The sequence below is a fragment of the Brassica napus genome, chromosome A4, assembly GCF_020379485.1.
Source record: "Brassica napus cultivar Da-Ae chromosome A4, Da-Ae, whole genome shotgun sequence".
Lineage (NCBI taxonomy): Eukaryota > Viridiplantae > Streptophyta > Magnoliopsida > Brassicales > Brassicaceae > Brassica > Brassica napus.
In genome coordinates, this window is record NC_063437.1 from 20,898,097 (window position 1) to 20,919,407 (window position 21,311).

General features: G+C 32.5%; 7 protein-coding genes across 8 annotated transcripts; 6 read left to right on the forward strand and 1 right to left on the reverse strand.

Moving 5' to 3' along the window:
* The first annotated feature begins 384 nt into the window (after positions 1 to 384).
* Positions 385 to 1,064, forward strand: LOC106423943 (defensin-like protein 4). Its single transcript, XM_022707595.2, has 2 exons — positions 385 to 516; positions 676 to 1,064. The coding sequence occupies exons 1-2, from the start codon at positions 456 to 458 to the stop codon at positions 900 to 902; spliced, it is 288 nt and encodes a 95-aa protein (XP_022563316.2). The 5' UTR covers positions 385 to 455; the 3' UTR covers positions 903 to 1,064.
* A 1,486-nt stretch (positions 1,065 to 2,550) lies between these two features.
* On the forward strand, positions 2,551 to 3,208 carry LOC106423942 (defensin-like protein 2). The gene is made up of 2 exons (XM_048778774.1): positions 2,551 to 2,633; positions 2,795 to 3,208. The coding sequence occupies exons 1-2, from the start codon at positions 2,567 to 2,569 to the stop codon at positions 3,025 to 3,027; spliced, it is 300 nt and encodes a 99-aa protein (XP_048634731.1). The 5' UTR covers positions 2,551 to 2,566; the 3' UTR covers positions 3,028 to 3,208.
* Positions 3,209 to 4,047: 839 nt separating this feature from the next.
* LOC106423941 (defensin-like protein 2) lies at positions 4,048 to 4,675 on the forward strand. The gene is made up of 2 exons (XM_013864683.3): positions 4,048 to 4,119; positions 4,274 to 4,675. The coding sequence occupies exons 1-2, from the start codon at positions 4,053 to 4,055 to the stop codon at positions 4,507 to 4,509; spliced, it is 303 nt and encodes a 100-aa protein (XP_013720137.1). The 5' UTR covers positions 4,048 to 4,052; the 3' UTR covers positions 4,510 to 4,675.
* Positions 4,676 to 4,860: 185 nt separating this feature from the next.
* On the forward strand, positions 4,861 to 5,487 carry BNAA04G25180D. Its single transcript, XM_013864682.3, has one exon. It carries the CDS (start codon positions 4,863 to 4,865, stop codon positions 5,355 to 5,357), a length of 495 nt encoding a protein of 164 aa, XP_013720136.1. The 5' UTR covers positions 4,861 to 4,862; the 3' UTR covers positions 5,358 to 5,487.
* A 1,198-nt stretch (positions 5,488 to 6,685) lies between these two features.
* LOC106423952 (defensin-like protein 197) lies at positions 6,686 to 7,431 on the forward strand. Its single transcript, XM_013864695.3, has 2 exons — positions 6,686 to 6,923; positions 6,998 to 7,431. Exons 1-2 carry the CDS (start codon positions 6,776 to 6,778, stop codon positions 7,207 to 7,209), a joined length of 360 nt encoding a protein of 119 aa, XP_013720149.2. The 5' UTR covers positions 6,686 to 6,775; the 3' UTR covers positions 7,210 to 7,431.
* A 761-nt stretch (positions 7,432 to 8,192) lies between these two features.
* Positions 8,193 to 10,060, reverse strand: LOC106424086 (peptidyl-prolyl cis-trans isomerase FKBP16-3, chloroplastic-like). The gene is made up of 6 exons (XM_013864830.3): positions 9,819 to 10,060; positions 9,261 to 9,493; positions 9,058 to 9,141; positions 8,814 to 8,863; positions 8,591 to 8,714; positions 8,193 to 8,494 (listed from the first exon to the last, which is right to left on the reverse strand). The coding sequence occupies exons 1-6, from the start codon at positions 9,856 to 9,858 to the stop codon at positions 8,375 to 8,377; spliced, it is 651 nt and encodes a 216-aa protein (XP_013720284.2). The 5' UTR covers positions 9,859 to 10,060; the 3' UTR covers positions 8,193 to 8,374.
* A 5,437-nt stretch (positions 10,061 to 15,497) lies between these two features.
* LOC106423999 (PR5-like receptor kinase) lies at positions 15,498 to 20,235 on the forward strand. 2 transcript variants are annotated; one of them, XM_048778775.1, is made up of 5 exons: positions 15,498 to 15,784; positions 15,867 to 16,560; positions 18,626 to 18,672; positions 18,769 to 18,801; positions 18,899 to 20,235. In XM_048778775.1, the coding sequence occupies exons 1-5, from the start codon at positions 15,709 to 15,711 to the stop codon at positions 20,065 to 20,067; spliced, it is 2,019 nt and encodes a 672-aa protein (XP_048634732.1). In that variant the 5' UTR covers positions 15,498 to 15,708; the 3' UTR covers positions 20,068 to 20,235. The 2 variants fall into 2 exon arrangements, with proteins under 2 accessions (XP_048634732.1, XP_048634733.1); XM_048778776.1 differs by having other exon boundaries at positions 15,499 to 15,784; positions 18,635 to 18,672.
* Positions 20,236 to 21,311: the final 1,076 nt, after the last annotated feature.

Genomic DNA, 21,311 nt, shown 5'->3' on the forward strand with positions numbered 1-21,311 from the left:
ACCGAACCAGAATCGAAACCAAATGAGAATCTAATTTTTTCAGATATTTTATGGTTCCTAGTTTTACTATCCAAACTGAACCAAAATCAAAATTACCCAAACCAAAAATAGGCTAAGTAGTAAATGGATTCTCTACCCTTTTACCCGAACTACTTGATACCTAAAATATCCAAATCAAACCGAACTGATACCTGAAATATCCTTATCGAACTGAACCGATGAACCGATACGGTGATACCTGAATGCTCCAGGCCTAGTAAGGTCTTTTAGAAATATATTTATATTACTTTTTTGAAGGAAATATATTTATATTACTGATGACAGCTAACTCTTAAAATGATAATTTATCACCCCCAACGACTAAGATAAATAGCTTAGTGTACGAGTTCATTTACAGACGTTAACTCCAAAGTGAAAAAGAAAGTAGAGAGGAGAGATATAGAGAGAATTTGGACATGGCAACGAAGTCGATTTCTTCCTTAGCTGCATTTTTCTTCCTCTTTTTGGTTATCTTTGGTAATTAACTAACTCCGTATTTATTCACATATATTTTGTTTTTATTTGTGTGATTCATAGCTAATCCAGAAAGTATTTCTCTCGGCGATCCAGTAAGTTTCATTATATATGTGAAAACTATTTTCTCAAATATTCTATATATATATATAAAATGAGCAGAAATGCCGGAGACAGAAGCGCAGGATAGCGAGTGTCTGAAAGAATACGGTGGTGATGTTGGCTTCAGTTTCTGTGCGCCGAAGATATATCCGACGCGTTGTGTCAGAAAATGCCGTGCGGACAAGGGAGCTCTAGGTGGAAAATGCACTTGGGAACATGGCATTAATGTAAAGTGCCTATGCGACTTTTGCAGGCACGAATCTGGTCAGATTCTAAGTGGCATTTGATCAATCCTGCATGTGTGATGATGGCTTCTGAAATAAAAATGGTGAAAATGGTCCAAGTATAATGTAGTAATGAGTATGAAAAATAAAAACGCCGGAAGCATCTAAAATATTGTATGGTTTGTATCGTGGTAGAGGTGACTAAAATAAGTATCAACTTTCATATTTCACAACTTTGCATAAGCCAAAGAACCCGAGCAAATGAAATCTAAAATCCTGCATTTAGCATCCACGTGAAGATATATGACTGTGCTTGGTGAAGATATATGACTGTGCTTGATTGTCGGTCGACTAATTTATGGGTAATCAACCGTCAGAAATCGAATGTAACTGTGACGTGTTAACAAGAGATTTAAATAGATTTTTCCATCTCTAGAAAGTGCGTATGCGACTTCTGCAGCAACAAACTTTGTGCAGCAACAAACTTTGTGATCAGTTTACTAAGTGTCGGTTGAATCCTGCAACAATATTTATAGTACTGATGACAGCTAAATGATTCTTCAACAATAATTTATTGCCCCAACGATAGAGATAAATAAACATAGTACGAGTTCGTTTACACATACGTTAACTCCAAAGTAAAACAAAGAGAGATTGACAAAAAAAAACAAAGAGAGTAGTAGAGAGAGAAAGATTGGCCATGGCAACGAAGCCAGTTTTTTCATTCGTCGTGTTATTCATTCTCTTTTTGGCTACCTTTGGTAATTAACTAACTCCATATTTATTCACATATATTTGTTCAAAAATAATTGTGAATCATAATTAACTCTGTATTTATTCACATATCTTTGTTGAAAGTTTTATGATTCACAATTAAAATGACTCAGAAGGTATTTCTCACCGTGATCTTGTAAATTTCATTATAAATGTGATTTCTATTTTCTCAAACGTTATCTATATATCATAATAGCGAGTGCCGGAAAGAATATACAGTGTTGATGAGTCTGGTGATGATGTTGGCTTCCATTTCTATGCGCCTCTAATATTTCCATCGGTTTGCTATATGAGATGCCGTCAGGACAAGGGAGCTAAAGGTGGAAAATGCCTTTGGGGAGATGTCTTTAGTGCTGAGTGCTTATGCGACTTCTGCAGCGACGTACCTATAATGATCAGACTCGAAGTGGTATTTGAATAATCCTGCATGTGTCATGGTTTGCAGAATAATAAAGGTGAATATGGTTCAACTAATAATGTAGTAATGAATGTGTGAAACAAAACAAAAAGCCGGAAGTATCCAAGGCTCACATGGTTTGATCATATTGTAACTTGTAAGGTTGGTACTGACTGACCTGTCGACGTGTAGATATCTGAGGCAAAGAAATAAATTAATACTAACTTACATATATACTTCACAACTTTGCAAAAGCCAAAAAAAAAATCAGAGGCAAAGAAAATATCTACTTGTTTAAGAATCTTTCACTTTGCATCGACGTGTAGATATCTGACTGTCGTTCGTTTAATTTATGTTTAATTAACGGTCAGAATTTACATGTCACTGACGTGTGAACAATGTAGTTGTGTCTTGACAGCTACATGAGTCTTTCAAAATAATTTGTTTCCCCAACGTCGCCAATGATAAAGATAAATAACATACATAGTACGAGTTCATTTACACCTACGTTGACTCCAAAGTGAAACAAAGAGAGTAAGAGATATATAGAGAGAAGATGGCCATGACAACAAAGCCAATTTCTTCATTCGCCGTATTTTTCATTTTCTTTTTGGTTATCTTTGGTAAATTAACCAATTAACTCCGTATTTATTCACATATATTCGTTAAAATATGTGTGATTCATAAGATGATCCAGAGTATTTCTTTCGGTAATCGCTGCAAGTTTCGTTATATATGTGATTTATATACTCTCATGCATTCCATGTATATATATAATGAGCAGAAATGCCTGAGACCGAAGCGCAGGATAGAGAGTGCTTGAAAGAATACGGTGGTGAGGTTGGCTTCAGTTATTGTGCGCCTTTGATACGTCCGACGTTTTGTTTTAGACGATGCCGTGAGGACAAGGGAGCTAAAGGTGGAGAATGCCGTTGGGGAGATGAGTTTAATGTTAAGTGCTTATGCGACTTCTGCAGCGACAAAGCTTATGATCAGATTCTAAGTACTGGTATTTGATCAATCCTGCATGTGTAAAAAGAAAGGCGACGATGGTCCAAGTAATAATGTAGTTGTCGTAATGAATATGTGAAATAAATAAAAAAAGCCGGAAGTATCCAAGGCTATCATCGCTTGATCATATTATGTGGTTTGTCTCGTGCATGGTTAGAAGCGAATAAAATAGTTATCGATTTTCATACTTCACAACTTTGCATAAGCCAAAAGAATCCTAGGTGAAAAATATATACTTGGTTTTAAACTTTTAAGAAATTCATTAGCATCCACGTGAGATTTCAGCTCTATTTGGGTATTTCTAAATTTTATTCATGTTTAGATTTTTGTAGGTTCGGATAACCCATTTAGTTATTTTAAAATTTTTAAAATTTATTATATATTTTAAAATTCTCAAAATCTATAAATAAAATAAAATATTACATATAAATCTAACTAACATATGTCAAAATACATAAATTTAACATATAAATTGATTTGGTTCAGATATTTGGATAGAGAATCAATAAATATTTCAAGTAGTTTTAGCGTTCTGAGTATATTTTAACTATTTTAGATAAATTAAAGGCATCTTATATATTTTGGATGTTTCTAATATACAGTAAATCTAAAAATTATATAATATATTTCGGTACATTTAGGTACCCAAAATATTTTGGTTCGAGTCGAATTCGGTTTTAGTTTTGTAGGTACCAAAATTTTGAACCCGTTTGAATATTTAATCAATTTTGGTTCGGATTCGGTTTCGGATTTGGTTTTTTGGATTCAGATTTTTTGTGTGCCCTATCTAGCATGTATTGGGCTTTTAACAACACTGGGCTGGGACTAAAAGTAACATTTTTCTTTCAAGAAAACACTGAGACATTAAAAGAAAAACAATTGTCACGTTTTTTAATTAGGACTATGGAAAACTCCAAAAGTTGTTACTCTTCTTATCAATTATTACAGCTGCATGGCCTCTTTATAACAAGATAAATATCATAGAACATTTACACATACTTTAACTCCAAAGTGAAAGATAGAAAGAGAAGATGACCATGGCAACGAAATTAGTTTCTTCAGTCGCCGTATTTTTCATCCTCTTTTTGGTTATCTTTGGTAAATAACTATCTCCGTATTTATTGACATGTATCAGTTAAAAGTTGTGTGATTGTATAATAAAAATGATCCAGAAAGTATCTCTACGTGATAGTTTCATTATAAATGTGATTTCTATATTCTCAAGTATTCTCTGTATATATATAATGAGCAGAAGTGCCGGAGATAGAAGCTCAAGATACCGAGTGCTTGGTAGAATACGGTGGTGATGTGGGTTTCGCCTTTTGTGCGCCTTTGATATATCCACCGTTTTGCTATACAAGATGCCGTGAGAACAAGGGATCTAAAGGTGGAATATGCGTTTCGGAGGGCAATAAAGTTAAGTGCTTATGCGACTTCTGCAACGACAATTACAAACCACCTTTTGATCAGATTCTAAGTGGTATTTGAATAATCTTTGCATGTGTCATGGTTTGTGTAACAATCAACGTGGAAATGTCCGAGTAATAATGTACTAGTAATTAATAAAAGTGAAATGAAAAAACCTGAAGTATCTTAAGGCTCAAATGTTTGTTGGCATCATGGTTAGTGCCGAATAAAATAACTCTCTTATCTACTCTGTAGCATCCATCCACTTGTAAGTAAGTTGTACATATGTTAATGCGTGTGACTACCGTCAGATTAATTTACAGTTTCATCCAACGGCTGTGGATGAACATCAATAGTGACGTGTGAGCAACAGAGAGTAAACTCTAGGTTTAATCACATCACGTAACTCACGAAAATAGAGGATAGAGAGAGAGATGGGAATATCCGGTTCAAAGCGAGTCAAGACGACTCTATCCAACTCGCCCGAGTTCCACTCGGCTTGTGACTCAGCATACGAGGAGTCTCTATCTCTCGCTCAGCATGCTTTCGCCGGCGTTCGCCCCTACCAACTCCTCTCCGCCGCCGCCCACATCCACCGGAACCTGTCATCTTTCCCTCTAATCATCAGGTGGGTCCCTTCTCCTCCGAGTCAGTCCCAAGTCGACTCAGCCCTCCGAGTCATCGCCTCCCGAGTCACGGCGGTGGATATTCTCGGGCCGGAGGAGTTCAAGGAATGGGCCATCGAGGTTTTCACGGAAACCGTCCTGGGAAACGCGAGGAAAGCGGTAGCGAGTAGGATTCCGTTAGGAATCGCCGGAATAGCTGGGATCGGCGCGGTGACTCGGTCAGGACAGAACCTTATCGGAGCGGCGATTGGTGTGTACGCAGTTGGAGTTGCAACTTCGGTTTTTCTTAGCCTCTCTGACTAAAAAAAACATTAGTAGTGTTATGTTTTGTTCTTCACATGTGGTTCTGTTTCAAGAAATGTACGGATATTTTCTCAGTAAACTGGCTCTGACAACTGAAATGAGTTTGGTAATGAACTATGTGATTGTTGTCTTTAAATCTTCCCTTAAATCTTGTATATATCGGTACCCTAAGTTCTTAGCAATCATCTTTCTCAGCAGATTCATACATTTAACTCCCCAAACTTAATAAAAGACATTAGGCAAACTACCTTTTTTTTTGTCGGGAAAATGGTATTAACTTAAAATACGTTTTAAACATATGTTGGCTGCTCATATGTTGCAGAACTTTTTATATGGATTTGGGTTACAAGAAGAATGGGTTTGGCTAAACTCTATCACCTTTTTGATATTTTAGACATTGGATTTGTATGATTGTCATAATTTCTTTTTTTTTTGGTCGGTTGTTAATTTATTATTCATTTTGAAGTACTCAACTTAGAAAGAATCTCAATATATGATTTTAAAATTTTGAATAGCTAAGTATTGATGTTCAAAGTATTAAATATATATTGATCTAAGTTAACCAATATCTTCCTCTGTGTTTGTTCCTGTTCTTAAACTTCACCTGTCCACCATTTGTTGTATTTAAATCGCCTGAGGCATCACCGTTCACCAGTCACCGACTCACCACCAAGCAATTTGTTTCATTTCTCTCTTTCACAACCAGATTTTCTTCTCGTCTCCATAACAAGAACTCTCTTTTTTTGTTTTGGCCAAACTAAAAGACTTTCATTCTTCATTTAGTTAGGAGTCTTGGTTTGACTGTTGCTTACTCTCCTCTATCTCGGCTTCAAAGAGGTTCATGAAGTTCAAAAGAAAATGTTTTGGTTTTCAAGTAGCAATGTGTCTGGCTCTATCATGGTTGAAATTTGAATGGTTCTAATAATTTAATATTGAATTTGCTATAGAGTGGTGCATATCTATTCTTTTCTTTTTTTTTTGGTAAAACGCATATCTATTCTTTTCGGTCGGTTGTTAGTTTTTTATTCCTTTTAAACTACTGAACTTATAAAATAACCTAACATATGATTTAAAATATATGAATCGCTAAGGTATCATGCTTCAAAGTACAATTAACATCTCTTAAAACGAAAAAGTACCATTAATTAACATCCAAAATATTGAACTAAAATAATCAAAATAAATTGTTATACATAATCGATGGTGCATACAAAATTAAAGTAATGGGCAAACTCACGAGTTTGAAATATAAAGATAGTGGAGCTTAAAATAATCACGTGAAAAATGTCTGTACCTATAAAGGCAATCATGATAGTACACATCTCATTCTCTTTTTTTCTGATACGTCATAATATGGATGGACCGTTCGTGTCTCTAGATATTTTATTTAACACAGTTATATTATTAGAAAAATCTGTATGAAAAAGAGGTCCAATCATTTGCATGTCACTATAAAACATCACTGGCAGATACACCTCCACACCACAATAAACAGTAAACAAAGCAAAATGAAGTCTGTTTACATTTTCATAGCGTTGTTCATCTTCTTCCTCGCCGTTCTTGGTGGTAAGTACATTATTACGAAACTACCACTCTCACAAGTCACAATTCATATAAATTTTATTATAATTAACATGCAGAGTCGCCGGAGAAGATAGGAGCCGACGAGAAGTTCAAATGCCTGGAGGAATACGGCGGGGACGTAGGTCCCACGTTCTGTAACCCTAAGTTCTTCCCCACGTTGTGTCGTCAAAACTGCAGGAGTTTCAAAGGTGCTAAAGGCGGTAAATGCGTGAAGAAACACAAAAGCAAACCTATCAAGTGTTTCTGCGACTACTGCAAAGACGATTAGATATATTTCAAGAAGTAATACACCGCTTATTATTATTGTTTAAAACGCTGAACGCAACCGCCCAACCCGCTATTGCAAACAAAAGACCCCTCCCCCCTAAGCGTTTTATACTTTGATATACGTTTATGGTTGTATGTGATTCATGTCATAATGTCCGTAGACGTATAAGTATTATTATCCCCTTAATAAAAGCATACATGTATATGCTAATTTATGATCCAATGATTCCGAACTCGTATTAAAAACGAATTTGATTTAATTTGATCCAGTGTTCTCCATTAATTTTGCCAAAATACAAACGAATATGCAGTCCTGCTTGGATTTTTGGCACACTATACTATAACATCTATAAATCATCCTCAAGCCTATTATCTTCTCTGGATTATATTGATAAATGACAATATCTTGATGGTAATCCTGTTCAACAACAAAAGATTTGGGAAGTTAATATTCTTCACTGAAATGAAGTAGAATGAGATATCATAGGATTTTGAAATGGTGTAATGCAGATTAAATCGAAATGTAGAGTTTACTCTTAGTTTGATTCAGAAGTAGAATGAGATATCATAGAATTTCGAAATGGTGTATTGCAGATTAACTTTTAATTAGTTAGGTTCATTTCTAAATACTAAAACTTTATGATGACTATTTACACTGGATAACAAGAATATAGAAAGAATAATTTGCAAAACAACCAAGAGAATATAAAGCAAATTATGAGCTTCCTTTTAGTCCCATACAATTCCAGGACTTGGAGGCGTTTTAGAATTTTGGCTGGACCAAACTTTCAAGATAAGGAGATATAACACAACAAGTAGTGGATGAGAGACTACGAATGAGATTTGCATGTGGATAATGTTTGAATAAACTCTTGTGATAGTCACATGTTAAAACATTCACTCCCTCAAAAAAAAATCTATAACTCAGATATCTCATGGAATTTAGAACATTCATTTTAAACTCTGAAAGAGACTCTTGTAGTCTTGTGTTATCAAACATCATCTTTCTTCAACTATAGAAAACAAATAGAAAGTTTGGGGGTCAAATGGTGAAGGAACTGAAACGCTTAGGCTTTTTTACAACAAATAAAAATAAAAATGAGACACCATCACATAAAAGCATGTGTATGTATTTCATATTTTAATCTGAACTTTAATAAAGAGTTTCACTCTTCATCTGACTCGAGCCCTGGTATGTACTCTAAGCTCACATCAAATACAACTGGACTGTTCGGTGCAACTCTTGGCCTCCCCGGAGCTGAGACTAAACCCTTTGGAAACGCCAACTTCACAGAATCAAAATAAAACAGAAATTAGAAGCTTGGTTACCAATAAAGTCCATAGCAATGATTACTATAAATCTTGATGAGAAAGGAACTTACAGGCCCTGGAATGTAAAGTCTGCGTTTACCACCAGCTTTCATAGTCAAGAGTCCTTCATCAAGTCCCTTGATCACCTGGCCAGACCCAACTCGGAACAGATACGGTAGACCTTTCTCCAAAGAACTGCAAGTTGAGTGAATGTGACCATTTTGATGATACTAGTAGATTCATTCAGCAAAGAAGACGTAGTTGTTAGGTTTTGTATGGATTGAGAAAGATCACCTGTCAAAAATCTGCCCTGAAGGAACCATAGCTACATAGTTAGCAGCAACCTGCAACATTTTAAATCGTTTTATCTCAGCAACAAGCAGGACCGGTCCTGAGCACAGGCCTGTGAATCATTGGCCTATGACCTCCAAAATTTTTAGATAAAATTTATATACTCTTATTAAATTGTCTATAGCCTCCAAAATCTCAGAACCGGTCCTGGTAACAAGGTTTCATCAAGATTGATTCAGTTCTTTACCTGATAACCAACAGGGGGACTAGGGCCTTTACCAACTTTGATATCTTTATACTGAAGCCCTGACTCTGTAGTTACCATTGGAACCTTTATTCAATCAAAACCAGCAAAGAATCCAAAGGCAGAGTCAATCAACAATGTCATGAACTCAAAAAGATTCTATTGAAAGTCCAAAAGGTGGGTTTTGTGTTGTGATCTCACCATACATTTTCAAGCTCTTTCTCGCATTCTGCTTCACAAAGCCTCGGTTTATCCTCTGGAGGCAAACCAGCTGCATAAGCCGCAGGCAAGTAGCTCATTGAGAGTCCTGACACGCCGAGAACCAATAGCATTGCGTCTCTACGGCTACAGCTTTTGTTTCTTGTTTCTGAAGCTGTGATGGCTCTTGTAGATATGCATCTTGGAGTCTTCATGGTTGGACCATTCCTAGATGCTGAACCTAAAATGCATAACAAGAACCTCAGATTCTCAAAACCCAACACACAAGTAAACATTACAATTGCATTTGTTCAAGCCATGGATGAAACCGGTTTAGTCTAAACCAAGAAAGGTGAGATCAGGGACTTAGCAGAAGATAAAAACAGAGTATATAAAAACAGAGGAACAATCTTCTAAACAAAGAAAGGTGAGATCTTTCAATGAGATCAGGGACTTAGCATAAGAATCTAAGGAACTGAGAAACTCAGAACTCAAAGTAGATTAAAAACAGAGGAATAAAAATCTCGACTTGGAGAAGAACAACTCATGAAAACAGAGGATCTTACCTAGTGGTAGAAGGAGAGATGGAGAAGAGGAAGCTGCCATTTTCTTTTTGGTTTAGCTCTCTCGAGAGAAGATTTGAGGATTTGGCAATGTGGCAGAAGAAGCTAAGTGGATAACGAAATCTCTGGTTTTGTTTGGTCTTTGCTGATTTGGCTCGTAATCCTCTTTGTTTTGTTCGTTGAGGATATAGGAAACAGAAACGTCATAGAGTGGATTATCAGAAAGTTAAAACGGCACGTAGTTCGTTTTCACAAAATGGGATATAGTCCATTTTCTGTAAAATAAAACGGCGTCGTTTCATATTCTTCATTCATCTGACGCTTCTATTAGAAAAGCATACATGTGTTTCTTGGAATTATATCAATATCGATAGTTTCAATTATATATCGATTAGATGTAATCAATATATATCAATTAGGTGTAACTGATAAAATCAAATTGTCAACTTAATTAAACGGATCCTTAATTGACATAAACAATATGACATTATGCTCCTGCTCCATGAGGAAGATGCTTTTAGTATGATCCTTCGACATCTATGCTGTAAAAGATAAACAAAGATTTTCAAAAGCTATCTATAATCAATCATCAAAGACTATACTATATAATGTTAATCAATGATCATATACATCAATTCACGCTCGACCTTATGCATAAATTAAATGGAAATCGTTCGTTGCATTATTACAATGACATTAGTACACTAGTATGATACTTTCTCTTCTGTGATTTCTTATTCTTATATTGTGAATTTTTCAAATTCTTAGAAGACCCATCAACAAAATACGATTATATTTTATGTTTATTTTTAAAAACTGAAGATTAATATAATTTTACGCTGAATCTTGAGAAATCCCACTATATAAAAGCAACTAATTTCAAGCCTTCTTAAGCATGCCACATATGATAAAATATTTAGAACCAATCATTTAGTCATGTCATTATGAGTTTCTTAATGACAAATTGTTGTGCCTCACAAAACCTTCACACCAATTCAATGTATCATTCCAGCCAATAGCATATCATATTCCTCCCTCTTCGTTAACCCTAACTTCCACAATTTTTATACGCTTAAAATAGTTAAGGCAAATCACAATACACCATTAAATAATTCATACCACCATCTTTCAAAATTCTGGCTAGATAGATACACTTTCTCCACTGTTCAGAGCCATTAACACCTTAATCAGATAAAAAACCCCAACCTGACGACTCTCTTCAACTTCCCCATCTCCATCTATATAACCCTTTGGCCACTTACGAAGTTCAAGTATTCTCCAAAGCTATATGAAAATACCTACCGCAGCTATGGCTGGACAAACTCCAACTCAACTGCACGAAACCCAGTCGAGGCGTGTTGAAGAAGAGTTAGAGTTTGTATTATGATCAGAGTACGCAAATTTCTGTCTAAATCGGCCATTTAGATCCCTGCAACTGAATCGCCACTGCCGAAGAACGACGTAGCAGAAGATGAAAGATGTTTTTTCGTTCGAGAACTTTCGTATTGAATCTCTTCATAAATTCTTGGTAAGCTTATGTTAAGTTTAATGTTCTAAATCTGATCTGATTTGATTCGATATTATACATCGACGAAATTAAGCTTTTAAATTTAGTCATGATAATTGATACTGTTATGAAAAATTCCTTTGAGATTAGGAAGCATAAGTATATTGAAGCTCCAGATTGGTAATGATTTGTTTTTTTAAAAAAAATATTGCTCGAATGTATGGTTTGTCTATGCTCTTTCTTGATTAATAGTGTTTGTATGATTTTTTGCAGAAATGACAAAGCAAATCTGCTCAAATATTAGCCACAGACCTGAATGTTTTTGCGGCTTTCAACTAACTTTACAAAGAGATCACTCAGCTTCTGACTCTAGAGAATTTTAGGTAAATTTTCTGTTCACTTTATATAACTGAATTTTCTGGAAAGCATACACTTTGGTGTTTAAGAGAGAGAGTGTGTGTGTGTGTGTGTGTTTGATATCTCGACAAGAAAAACGAGAAATTGTTATAATATGGTGATACAAAATCAGCCAGGAATATAATGTATACTGAGTTGCAGAAGCTGATCGAGGGAAATCCTTTGTTTGATGTGAAGCTTCCCTTTCCCAGTTTCAAGGTTTCTCAGCTCAGAACTTTGATCAATCAAAAGTGAATTTCCTATATATTTCTTCAAACAGAAGGGTCAAGTTTTCAATGTTATTTTGTGCGGAATATTACATCTCGAATTGGCAGAACCAGCTATGTCAACGAGGCCAGATCTAGAGTTCAACACATCAACCAAATTGACAAAATTATCCATCTTTTTTTTGATGTATGCCATCAAAATTTAATCTAATCTTTAACTCGAGTCCTGAAATGGCTTTTTGTTGCAGGTTGTACAAAGTCTTGAACATTCTTGAGTTCAATAGCACGAGGCAAAATATGCCAATAATAGTGCATGATAAAGATGGGAAACTCTGACTACTTTTTGAAAAACCAAATAAGTAAGTGTAACTGGTGATTTCATATAACAAAGTATACATATCTTCCTTTTCAAATTATTTTATGCCACTTCCTTTTCAAAAAATTTGGAGAATGCATGCTTGATCATTAGTATATTATATACATCTGGGATTGGTCATATAATACACTGAAAACGTAACTCCAGTTGCTGACTCTTTATGGGATGTTAACGCAACGATATTGCTATCTTTATTGCAAACTCATGTTGGATGTGATCTTGACTTCAGGAATCTTTTCTTTTTCTAGATTGATAATTCTGGCAGCAGAAGCATGTAATATAAAGTTTGGATATTTATAGTTAATTAACTAACTTGTCATGATCTGTGTTTGTACCAGTTCAAAGTTGGGTGCACAAGGCAGGAAGCAACTGTGCTTAATAATGATTTACTATACACATGCTTTACTATATTTACTCTGAAATTCTATCTGAATAAAATACTTTCATATCTTTTTTTCATTAAAACATATATATTTCATTTTTTCATTAAAATAAACATTTTGAATATTTAAGTAATTTCAAATTTATTTAAAATAAATTTATATTTTATTTTTCTTTTAAACAAAACTTTTAAATATTTAGTTAATGTCGTATTTATTTTAAAATTAAATTTATATTTCATTTTAACTAAAACAAAATTTTAAAATATCTAACTAATTTTGTTATGGGCAATTCTTTCAAATAGATCTTTTTTATTTTGAAAATTTTAATATTTTTTAGTTTTTAAAATTTGAAATCATACCTCCAAAACCCCCCCCCCCCCCTTAACTCTAAACCCTAAATCATAAACCCTAAATTTTAGATCATAAACTCAAAAATACACCCCTTAATAAAACTTTTTGGTCATTTTGATATTTGAGGTCTATATTTGTGATAAAAAAAAATTTAGGTCTATCCTAGGGAATTTCTCTTTTGTAATTACAACTAAAGACATGTATAGTTTTGTATTAATCTGTGATTTAATTTAATATAATATAATACTTTTTAAAAAAAATTGATCTTTCACCAGTAAAATTTTTCAATTTAGAATATTGTATCACATGATTTAAAATATGCTTTCACTAAAAATTTAAAACAAATAAAATAAATTATTGCAAATGAACTATAAAATTATTGTATTTTAAAATGTTTTATAAACAATTAATAATATTGTAAATGTAGTGGAAAAAATTTGTAAATTAACAAATTTGAATCATGTAATCCGCGCGTAGCGCGGAAAACGAATCTAGTTACCAATAATGATTAGTCTTTTGTTGACAAAAAGATAGACCTTTGTTGCCCAAAAATTAGACTTTTATAAGAAAAGCAAAACATACTGATGGAAAACATTGTTGCCCATACTTTTATAAATTAGACTTTTATAAGAAAAGAAAAACATCCAGGTTCTCGGGTCGATTTCGGATCGGGGTTTGTCGAGTCCAGACCGGTTCGGGTCTATAATTTTATTGCCCGTAAAATACTTATAATTTTCGGGTATATTTTGGGTGCGGATCGATTCGGGTATTTAAAACTCGAAATACTCGAAATACCCGAATTGGACCCAAAAACTCATAAAATACCCGAAAACTCCATAATTACTGAAAATCCAACAAAATGGCTAGACAATTTACCAAAAATCAGACCCGAAAATCCAAAAGATATCCAAAATTTTATCCGGATAACCGAATTATATTTTTTGAAAATCTAAAATTTTACCCGAAATCTGAAATTATACCCGAAAACCAGACCCGAAAATTTTAAAAAATATCTGAAATATCAAAAAATACCAAATTACCCAAATATACCTAATATATATAATAAGTTTCGGGTAGGACCGGGATCCGAACCGAGACCCGCGGATCTATAAAAAAAGGATCCAACAGGTATTTAGCATGGACCCGGACCCGAACCTATATTTTCAGGTTGGTTCCGGATAGGGTCTTCGGATCCGGGTAAAATGCCCATGCCTAGATGGACCCGTAAAGTATCCTCTAGACTATATTTGCGAAGTGATTTTGCCACATCTACTCTCTACAATCAATTTCACAAAATAAATATGACATGTCTACTGAAATTGATGACATGGCTTCCGGAAAAATATGACATAGATAATTTCATTTAATGTTAATTTATATTTTTGGCAAATTTATTATAATATGGTAATAATTAAATATATTACATTTAATATTGATATTTCTTTTTGGTAAACTTTTTTAAAAATATGGTAATAGCTCATACATCATCTATAAAATAAATATATTAATATATAATATTTCAAATTTTGAAATATTATTATTTTGTATAATTATACAATTTGTATTACTAAAGCTTTCAAAAATTTCTACAATTTTCAAAAAAATTAAATATCTAATCGTAAGATCATTAGTTTCTTATCTATTTACAAATTTTGTGAATATTGTTTAGGCTAAATTTTTGATAATTATATAATTTTATATTATTTTTATTTGTTTTATACAAATTGATTTAATATATATCAAATATTAAATATTAGTAAGAAAATAGAAAAATCTATAATATTTAATAAAATTTATTTTAAAATATAAGTTAAATTTAAAAAATTTCATACTGCACATGGTGCAGAAAAACACCCGGTATGTTTTGTGTAAAACAAGTATGTAAGCCACGAAGACATTTTGGTGTCCTGTTTGTTATGTTACGTAGATAAATTTCCAAACTGGAATAATTGTTATATCTTACATAAAGAGGCCTGTACATAAATTAGTTAAATCATTTCTCAATCTCGACCTGTTAAATTAACATTCTTTTTCCAACAATAAAATGTTCATGGCTTCATGCACTTAGATTTGAATACATACATATATATATATATATTGTTGGCTGTTGCTAATAAGTTCACAATGGTTAATATATAATGAATAGATTTATACAAGAAACTAAAAGAGCTTCACAAGCTTGCCTTTATCTCTTATTCTTTCTCATTTCTAATTTTGTTTTATGATAGATAACAGAGAAAATTTCAACAATAGAGATAAATCTCTTTGAAAGATGATTTGTGCATGATTCGCTAATAATTGTGCATGATTATTTTCAAGTCAAAGAAAATGCCGTGTTTTTGTTTCGTTTTGTCCTTTTGTTTCAATTGTCAAACTATATTTGCCACTGATTATGAGTTTATGTCCCATTCGTATTCTAGCTAGTTTCCTCTTCCTACCGGCATTGAGCTGGTACATGCGCATTACTAGGTTACAGGACCGGGTCAGGGCCTGAAGCTTGATTTGATGTGCACCTACCAAAACAAAGATCAAAAGAAGAACAAAATTCTCATTTTACTTCTTCCTTGGCAAGTTATAATTTTCTCCCTCGGAAGTTTCTAGTTAGTACCATGTATAAAGTAGTTAGTTTATAATTAAATAAAGTTTTTATTTCATGTTCTTCATCTTTAACTTGATGGCACTGAGAATTGCGTTGCTTCTCTTCCTTGCTTCACATTTATCCGTCTCGGGTAGGTTATATACAAGTTAGTGAGATCTGGTTTAATATTAATCACTATCTGCTATAATCCTTTTATTATTTGCATTTTCTAGTGACGTCGAGGAGCTTTACGATAGAAAACAAATGTGACTACACTATATGGCCTGCGACCTACAACTACCAGGGCTCGGTCGACACAACCGGTTTCATTCTTGAAAAGGGAGAAAAACGTACCATCAATACAACGTCGTCATGGATAGGTTATTTATGGGGTAGAACGCTTTGTTCCAGAGACTCATCAACAGGGTATTTCTCATGTATCACCGGAGACTGCGACTCCGGCAATATAGAGTGCTCCAAAGAGGGCGTGCCTCCCGCAACTTTAGCCGAGTTTAACCTAGCTTCTGACGGTGGTAATGACTATTACGACGTCAGCGTCATCAATGGTTACAACGTCCCTGTGCTTGTAACACCGGAGAACGGATTGTGCAAAAGCATAGGATGCGATATTGACATTAAAAAGACGTGTCCGACGGAGTTGTGGATCCCCGACATAAGATCCAACGATCCATACGCATGCAGGACATCGTGTCAGAAAAACCAGACGAGGGAGCTTTGTTGTGTCGGACATTACCAGGAAGTTGGCATACCACCGCAAGAATGCAAGCGGACGATTTACTCGGAGACTTTTAACCGTACGTGCCCAGGCGCTTATAGCTACGCCTATGACAATAATAGCAGCACGTTCACATGTCCGTACTCCTCCAACTTTGTCATCCAGTTTTGCCCTGGACCCAACAGAACCACGTAAATTCACATCCCCTCGTCTCTTTTTCAATTTTTAAAGAATTTATATTTATATCCATCACTCTCATCATTATGGTTTACAGTATTATATCTTAGTGTGTAAGGCTATATAAAACGCTGACAGTCGTTCTAAAGATAATTTTAGGTGAACTTTATCACTTAAATGCACTATGCATGTGTAGTTTATTAATAGTTGTAACCAACTTAGAGTTAATCTATCTATCTATACTATTATTTACGAAGTGATTTGGCTTATAAGTCAACTTCTCCATATTTTAGGTTTTTTTTATTTGTCAATATTTATTTATTATATTATAAACTTTTTAGTTAGTAATTTAACTTATTATGCTTTAATCATTTTTAGTTAGTAATTTTCCTTTTTTGATATATTTCTAAACTTATCTGTTTTATTTTTAAATATTTTAGTTTGTTACTGTAAATTATTATTTAATAAAAACATGCGAAAGTTTCCTTTTTTTAAATTTCTTATTTTAAGATATAATAAAAATATTTTATTTTATTGTATAGACATTAATTATTATTTTTAAATTTTTAAATTTATATTAATTATATTATATTATATGGTGTATATAATATATATTGCATAGAACTTAAATGTGATTTTACATATAATATTACTAAATCTCATCAAAAATATATTAAGTGTTAAGAAAATATAAAAATAATTCCATTGTGAGTATAAAAAAATAATATAATAATAGATTCTTACTTATATAAAATATATACATATAAATTATTAATCTATAGTATTAATGGGACAATCTATTTACATAGAATTTTTTCAAAAGATATTATCTTATTACTTTATCGATTTGTGTCAAATTATGAACCAATTCAAGTTGAGACCGGTAAAATTTATTAATTTATAGAGTAATTTATAGAGGTTTTATTGTATATGTTAGAACATCTCTAACCCACCTCTATTTCTATCTCTATAATAACATTTAGAGGCAAAATCACTTCAACTCATCTCTATTTCTGCCTCTAAAATAAACATTGCTATTTTTTTTTCTCTATTTATATAGGAAAAAATAGCATTTCTCTATATTTTACTCAATATGTATAGATCTTTATTTTAAAGAAATACATTGGAGTAAAACTCATCTTTATTATAGAGTTCCTCTATTTTAGAAGTAAAAATAGAGGAATACACATTGGAGATGGTCTTAGGTTAAGGCAATATAGTTGTTTTGAATTTTGAATTAATAATATTTTATTTTAAAAACAAGATAATTATTATAAATTGTGTTAGCGGTTAAATTCGAGAATATCCTTAATAAATAAAATATAAATAATTAAAATTGAAATTTTTATTAAAAATATTATATTTTATAAACAAGATAATTATTCTATATAGTTTATGCATGGAGAAAAGGAACGTTGGAATGGTCTTAAATTGTGTTGTTGTTTTGAAATAATATTTTCTATTAAAATTAGGATATGAAAAAAATATAATTAAATACTAATCAAACAAAAAAATTATAAATATATTTTCTAAAATATTTATCATATGTAGAGGTTTATAAAATTTAATACAGCAGCAAGCATATATTTTTAATAAAAATAATTTTATTTTTTGATTAATCGTTTTGAAAAGAAAAATAATTATTTATCTGCTTTTTGACTTAATAAAACATAAACTAATAAGTATTCGTAAAAAGATTATGCTTGCATGTGCGGGCAAAACACCTAGTTTAGTTGATAAAACTCTTAGATTATCTATTAAGCTATAATGAGTCATATGATCAAGTCCCTTTTAGAGAAATTTCCTCTGTAAAGGAAAGTGAATTTAAAATGGTTTGGGTATTGCCATGCGGTTCCAGAACCTCCTAATCATTAAAAATAGTTGTACTAAAAGTAAGTCAAGTTTGGTAGAACGCATAATGTTGACCCCAAGAAAAAGGAAACATTCATGTTTACTGGATACATGTATACATAGTTACTAATCTATATATGAAATCTATAATGGGTTAATAGATTCTTGCACTAAAACAAATGGGTTGGTACTTATATGTATATTGATGCAAGTTACTTGTTGCGGAAGCAATAACAGGATCCCATCCACCAAGAAAACTGGAGCAGGAGAAAAAGGTAAGTTTATTCATTATTCGACTTATGGCTCATTGAAAAGTTTGTATATACATTTTCTGTTAATTAATTGAAATCTTTATTTGGTAATTTTTGCAGGAAAATCTTTATTGAAGTTAATACTCATAATTGGTACACTTTAATTAGCCTCAACCGTGTGACATTACTCACCAATTTTTTACTTACTAATTTATGAAGTACCTAACTTTCGAGGCTTATTCTCTTGTAGGAGGTTCATCAGTTTTTGCTATGATCATCATTATTGCGATTGTGATAAAGGTGAAAGCAAATGATAGGAGAAAGAGTGATTGGGATGGGAAGAACATCGAAGCTGTTGTAATGTTAAAACGATTTAGTTATGTACAAGTCAAGAAGATGACAAAATCATTTGCGGATGTTCTTGGGAGAGGGGGATTTGGAACTGTCTATAAAGGAAAGTTACCCGATAGCAGCCGAGATGTCGCAGTGAAGATCTTGAAAGAGTCAAACGAGAACGGGGAAGATTTCATCAACGAAGTAGCTAGCATGAGTAGAACCTCTCATGTTAATATTGTTTCTCTGCTAGGGTTCTGCTATGAAGGGAGCAAAAAAGCTATAATATATGAGTTCATGCCAAATGGATCCCTAGACAAGTTCATCTCCGAGAAGATGTCGGAGAAAATGGAATGGAAAACGTTGTACAACATTGCGGTAGGTGTGTCACGTGGCCTAGAGTACTTGCACAACCGTTGTGTAACGAGGATAGTACATTTTGATATAAAGCCGCAGAACATACTCATGGATGGACAATCTTGCCCCAAGATTTCGGACTTCGGTCTTGCTAAGCTGTGCAAAAACAATGAAAGCATCATGTCAATGCTAGACACGAGAGGCACGGCAGGGTACATTGCACCAGAAGTGTTTTCCAAGAATTTTGGAGGAGTTTCTCACAAGTCGGACGTGTATAGTTACGGAATGGTGGTTCTTGAAATGATTGGAGCAAGGGACAAAGAAAAGGCTCAAAAATCTGGATCCAACAATAAGTCGATGTACTTCCCCGATTGGATTTATAAAGATGTTGAGAAGGGAGAAATCATGAGTTTTTTCGAAGAACAAATAACTGAAGAAGATGATGAGATATTAGTAAGGAAAATGGTATTGGTGGGTTTGTGGTGTATTCAGACAAATCCATTTGATCGTCCATCAATGAGCAAAGTCGTTGAAATGTTAGAAGGAAGTCCAGAGGCTCTAAGGATTCCACCTAAGCCTCTTTTATCTATACCTGCAATAATAGTTCAAGGAAGTGCTGGTGAGGTTGAGGACACTTCAGGCTTCTCGAAACCGAGTCAAGATACTTCACTTTATTCCGAAGAAGCAGTTCAAGATATTACAGAAGAACATAGCTTAAGATCTTCCTAAACCAAGGCCTGCAAGTAGGATCATGGAATCTTCTTTCCGGTTTGTTAATGTTCAAGTTAGAATCCTCTATATATTATTTGAAGATCTTAAAAAAAAATGTAACCTCAACTTTGTGTTAATTACATAATAAAACTTGCTGGGGTGTCAAAATACCTAACATCCCCTATATATTATTTGAGAAACATTACAACATTGTTTTGTAGCCATGTGTCATCACTACAATGATTCTTAGAATGCTTAGAGAAATAGGTTGGTCCATCTAAATATATAATAAACTTTTTATTAAACTAACCATAAATACATTATTAATGTGCTTCATTATTTCCTTCAATAAAATTACGAAATTTCCTAATGTGGGTAAAGTATATATATGACAATTAATGATTTTGAATAATAAAAATTTAATAAAAATAAGGGTGTATTATATTATAATTTTTTAATTTTAAACTATGAAAATAAATTAAAAAAATCATAGTAACCATATAATAAAAATTAAAATTTTTCTTTCTATGTTATATTTTGAATTTTTAAAAACGATTATAAATTACTAAAATTGTTAAAAATTTCACATTCAAATTTTGTGATCCATGGTTTAAAATTTTTGTTATGACTTGATACAAATAATTAAAAAATCATATAAGTTAAAGTCTCATTTAATAAGTATTAAAAGTAATATATATATATATATATATCATTTTAAATTAAATTATATGACCATATAAAAAATATATAAATATCTTAATTTTGAAATGTACTGTGAACAATTTTTTTTTTGATAAAAAATTTGAAAAATATAGACAACTTAATTTTAAAAAATATTATAAATCACTTAAACTATTAATCTCACAGTGAAAATTTGTTATCCGTAATTTAATTTTTTTGCTATAACACATACAATTGATATAAAATATATGAGCAAAATTTAACATTTAATAAATATTAATATTAAAATATATTGTATATAAGTTACTATCATTTAAATTTAATTATATACCATATCAAATAGAAAAAATATTTTTTGGATTAATCAAATTTATTTATATGTTCTCACCAATTTAATTATATAAGTAATAGTTACCGTCATTTTAATTATTTAATATATATTTATTATTTTATAAGATGTTATAAACATATAATATATAAAAAAAATTATGTATATAATGTTCATTCCGCGCAAGGCGCGGGTCTTAACCTAGTCATGTTATTGTTTATGTGACAGTTTTAGAGAGATTTTGGACAAACCT

Excerpts from the sequence above, each read along its gene's own strand:
- LOC106423943 (XM_022707595.2), top strand. The coding sequence starts at position 456 with ATGGCAACGAAGTCGATTTCTTCCTTAGCTGCATTTTTCTTCCTCTTT. Across the intron at positions 517-675 it reads CCTCTTTTTGGTTATCTTTG|AAATGCCGGAGACAGAAGCG; the intron begins GTAATTAACTAA and ends TAAAATGAGCAG.
- LOC106423942 (XM_048778774.1), top strand. The coding sequence starts at position 2,567 with ATGGCCATGACAACAAAGCCAATTTCTTCATTCGCCGTATTTTTCATT. Across the intron at positions 2,634-2,794 it reads TTTCTTTTTGGTTATCTTTG|AAATGCCTGAGACCGAAGCG; the intron begins GTAAATTAACCA and ends TATAATGAGCAG.
- LOC106423941 (XM_013864683.3), top strand. The coding sequence starts at position 4,053 with ATGACCATGGCAACGAAATTAGTTTCTTCAGTCGCCGTATTTTTCATC. Across the intron at positions 4,120-4,273 it reads CCTCTTTTTGGTTATCTTTG|AAGTGCCGGAGATAGAAGCT; the intron begins GTAAATAACTAT and ends TATAATGAGCAG.
- BNAA04G25180D (XM_013864682.3), top strand. The coding sequence starts at position 4,863 with ATGGGAATATCCGGTTCAAAGCGAGTCAAGACGACTCTATCCAACTCG.
- LOC106423952 (XM_013864695.3), top strand. The coding sequence starts at position 6,776 with ATGAAAAAGAGGTCCAATCATTTGCATGTCACTATAAAACATCACTGG. Across the intron at positions 6,924-6,997 it reads CTTCCTCGCCGTTCTTGGTG|AGTCGCCGGAGAAGATAGGA; the intron begins GTAAGTACATTA and ends ATTAACATGCAG.
- LOC106424086 (XM_013864830.3), bottom strand. The coding sequence starts at position 9,858 with ATGGCAGCTTCCTCTTCTCCATCTCTCCTTCTACCACTAG. Across the intron at positions 8,715-8,813 it reads TCAGGGCAGATTTTTGACAG|TTCTTTGGAGAAAGGTCTAC; the intron begins GTGATCTTTCTC and ends CTCAACTTGCAG. Across the intron at positions 8,495-8,590 it reads GACTTTACATTCCAGGGCCT|TTGGCGTTTCCAAAGGGTTT; the intron begins GTAAGTTCCTTT and ends GATTCTGTGAAG.
- LOC106423999 (XM_048778775.1), top strand. The coding sequence starts at position 15,709 with ATGTTCTTCATCTTTAACTTGATGGCACTGAGAATTGCGTTGCTTCTC. Across the intron at positions 15,785-15,866 it reads TTCACATTTATCCGTCTCGG|TGACGTCGAGGAGCTTTACG; the intron begins GTAGGTTATATA and ends TGCATTTTCTAG. Across the intron at positions 18,802-18,898 it reads GAAGTTAATACTCATAATTG|GAGGTTCATCAGTTTTTGCT; the intron begins GTACACTTTAAT and ends ATTCTCTTGTAG.